Raw genomic sequence first — 3780 nt, forward strand, 5'->3', positions numbered from 1 at the left:
TAACCCGCCACCGTCAACCAACAACGACCTACCCATTTTATCATTCACAAGAGATATATATTAACCACCATGAGTACCAAGTAATTTTTCTTCTCATTTTAATATTGATATATATGTTATATTGCCCCTATATAGCTATAACTAATAATTGTATATATTTCAATATTAAAAAAAAATCAATTATCATGTCACACAATATCCGAACACATTCCGCCGCCAGGAGCCTGGTCGCGTTAATTGACCAAAGCTTTATGAACATCAATAACACAAGCGGATCACAGGAAGACATAACTCAGAACCCTGCCAATAACCTAGACAGCCGCCCCCCCAACACCCCTTCCGCTCAGGCTGCAAGTCAAACCCAAACCAACACAACCACAGCCCAAATCACTAGCCAGCCTAGTACTTCTCAAACAATCACCCATTCTCCAAGACCCACCTCACCACCTCTGAACCCCCCACCCTACTTCACAACCATTATACACTATCCACTACTAATCCAGATATTCAAACTTTTTCAAAAGTTAGTGGCATATCCATCTCCGAGTATATAGCGGCATGAGGTGTCTAATTCTATAACAATAACATAACCCAAGACAAGCACAAAATCACAGTTCTTAATAGATATTTCGATCCCCGTGACAAATTCGTCAGCTAGTCCGCCTCTTGGAATACAAATTGGAATCCAGTCTCTCATACGCGGCATATTGGTCAGAGCCTAGGAAATTATTCAGCGACAAAGCATCAAATATTTTCCATTTCTTATTCAAATTCCTAGGGTTTGTGCGTAACATCCCCTCCTCCTCATTCCACTCCTCGTGGATGACGGATCATCCCTGCATCTCACCCACTGCCTGCGTCAGAAGCAGTGTCACTAGACACAGCACATCCACAGTGAGGCCGCTTCATTAAATCGGCGAACCCCCTTCTCATGCAGAAATAGAGATGACGGGGAGAATCCCTTCCGGCTAAGTTAATTTATTTTTCACACATACTTCCTCACCCCCCATCCCCCACCCACTCCCTTTCGTACATCACAGCATCATTCATACACAACCCTTCTCTATTCACCATTATCTTCTGTCTTCTCCCGTCCTTCCTCAACAGACATTCCCCTCTTTCCCAATGCCCCTTTTACCCATCCATTCATCTCATCCTTGGTCGCCCCGACATGTTCACTCCTTCTACCTCTGCCTTCCACACCTCTTTTACTAATCTTTCTTCACTCATTCTTTCCATGTGTCCAAACCATCCCAATACTCTTTCATCAACTCTATCTCCCAACTCCCTTTCCACCCCTGTTCTCCTCTTCACCTCCTCATTTCTCACTCTATCTAGCCTAGTAACCCCTATCATACTTCTCAGGCATTTCATCTCAAACACATTCAAACTCCTCCTTTCTTCCTCTCTCATGTTCCATGTTTCTGCCCCACACAGTGCTGTCGGCACGATCACTCCTTCAAACAATCTCCTCTTAGCATCCATTCCCAAATACCTATTTCTCATTACACTTTTTAATCCACCAAGGCATTTACTTGCTTCTCTCAATCTACATTCTACCTCCACCTCTACTCCTCCCTTTCCCACCACATTTGCACCCAAGTATCTAAAACTATCCACCTCTTCCAGTCTCTCTCCCTTAATACTCACTTCCAGTCTGCTGCCACTTTCTCCCCATGTACATCTCATCACCTTACTTTTACCCACATTTATCCTCAACTTCCTTCTTTCGCACACCTTCCCAAACTTTGTCACTAACTTCCTTAATCCCTCCTCTGATCCTGCTGCAATCATAGTGTTGTCAGCAAACAGCAACTTGCTTATCTCCCATTCTGCCCCATTTTCTTTAACCGTCTCCAACCCCCGACCCATTACCTTTGCATTTACCTCTCAGACTACCCCTGCAATTGCCTTTCCCTCCCTATTTTCCTTCATATTTAGGAACTTCCTAAAGTACTCTGCCTACATCATAACACACATACGAACATATATACACCCACGCCCTTAGGCGACCACCATCACATGCACACAGCGTGACGAATGGCTAAGAGCCCATAGAACTTTCCACAATGTGTAATTAGGACTAGGTACTTCAAGTACCAATACAGTGTGTGTGTGTGTGTGTGTGTGTGTGTGTGTGTGTGTGTGTGTGTGTGTGTGTGTGTGTGTGTGTGTGTGTGTGTGTGTGTGTGTGTGTGTGTGTGTGTGTGTGTGTGTGTGTGTGTGTACGTGTGCATGTGTGCATTTCCGGCTTACTATACCCATATGTGTATTATATGCTCATATCTCCCAATGCATGCCAGTCTGTATACACACAAACATGTGCATAGGAGTGGGTATAGGAACACCTTTACATGAACGATAAAAAATTTGAATTAGTAACTTACGTGAAGTTGTATTTGTCAGAGAGCTGTTTCAACATTTCGATGCAGAAGCCTGTGGCGCCTATAATCTCCTTCTGTTCCTTTCCACCCATGGTCAAGATCACGAAGGGAGGTCTCTGTCAACAAACAACTAGACGTGAGGAACCTCAAGACACGATGTGCGAATAAGAGTAAGATATATATATATATATATGTGTGTGTGTGTGTGTGTGTGTGTGTGTGTGTGTGTGTGTGTGTGTGTGTGTGTGTGTGTGTGTGTGTGTGTGTGTGTGTGTGTGTGTGTGTGTGTGTGTGTGTGTGTGTGTGTGTGTGTGTGTGTGTGTGTGTTTTTTTGGGGGGACCACGACACACCCGCCGTAGCCATAACTCTTTCGATTATCCTTTTTGGAAAATAACGACTTATCAACAATCTACTATGACATCCTCGAGTTTTATGACTTGTCAACGATCTTATCTCTCATGACCTCTTTGGAAACTCACGAATTGTCAACGATCTCCTGCGACTTCCCCTGACAATCCTATGTAGTGTTTGTAATTTCATCGTTAAGGGGAATGTGTTGTGTCTAGAATCTTGTGAGTGGAATAAACGGAGGAACAATAGAACACAAGGGCAATATTCCATATCCTTGTATATCCTACGGTACAATATTCATTTTGTTATCCTTTAAGATACATTTTATCACTATTTGTCTTTTGAGCGTCAGGAGTGTACAAGCTATACATTTTAAGAAATGATGGACATAGATGATGCGAGTTGTACAATATTGTACCGCATAAATGAAATACACAAACGTTCTATAGTTGTTTTAAGATAATGGAAAGAAAGGATGATGTCTGGTGTACACACCAAAAAACTTTTGGCGCCGCACTAGCTTGGCTTGGGCTCATTGAGTAAAGCGTCCCCACGCAAGCATCTCACAGTGTGTGTTGACTCAAGCGAGAATACTGTTCTCGGTGACGGAGGACTCACCGCTTTGTTCTCATTTTCTTAGCACTTTCCACTGTGCAACTACCTTTCCCTCCCTATCCTTCACATTTAGCAACTCCCTAAAATACTCTGACCATCTTCCTCTTACTGCCTTCTCATCCGCTATCATCTCTCCATCTGCACCTTTTAACTTTTCTCCTCTACTTGATTCGCCTCCTCTTCCTCTCTTAATTTCTTTCCAAAACATCTTTTTATTACTTTAAAAAAAATTCTGTCATATTCTTACCCCATGTCGCGTCTGCTCTCCTCTTTGCCTCCTTTACCTTATGCTTTACTTTTCTTCTTTTTTCTTGAGTTTTAGTGACTGGAAACTCACAGCACACCATAACCAGCCATGGTTCTTGGGCCTTCCCATAATTCCATGAAGATTTTTTTTTTTTTTTTTGTTTTTTTTTTTTTTTTTTTTTA

At 42.5% G+C, this 3780-nt stretch overlaps 1 protein-coding gene across 2 annotated transcripts in view; it reads right to left on the bottom strand.

Moving 5' to 3' along the window:
• Nucleotides 1-3780, bottom strand: part of LOC143041053 (glutamate receptor ionotropic, delta-2-like) — a 561193-nt gene that overhangs the window by 39656 nt on the left and 517757 nt on the right. For both annotated transcript variants that reach the window (XM_076212682.1, XM_076212681.1), the window contains exon 7: nt 2388-2500. In XM_076212682.1, the coding sequence (XP_076068797.1) occupies nt 2388-2500 (113 nt within the window). The remainder of the gene's footprint in view (nt 1-2387; nt 2501-3780) is intronic.

Source organism: Oratosquilla oratoria, chromosome 30, assembly GCF_046742065.1.
Source record: "Oratosquilla oratoria isolate Oo_2021 chromosome 30, ASM4674206v1, whole genome shotgun sequence".
NCBI lineage: Eukaryota > Metazoa > Arthropoda > Malacostraca > Stomatopoda > Squillidae > Oratosquilla > Oratosquilla oratoria.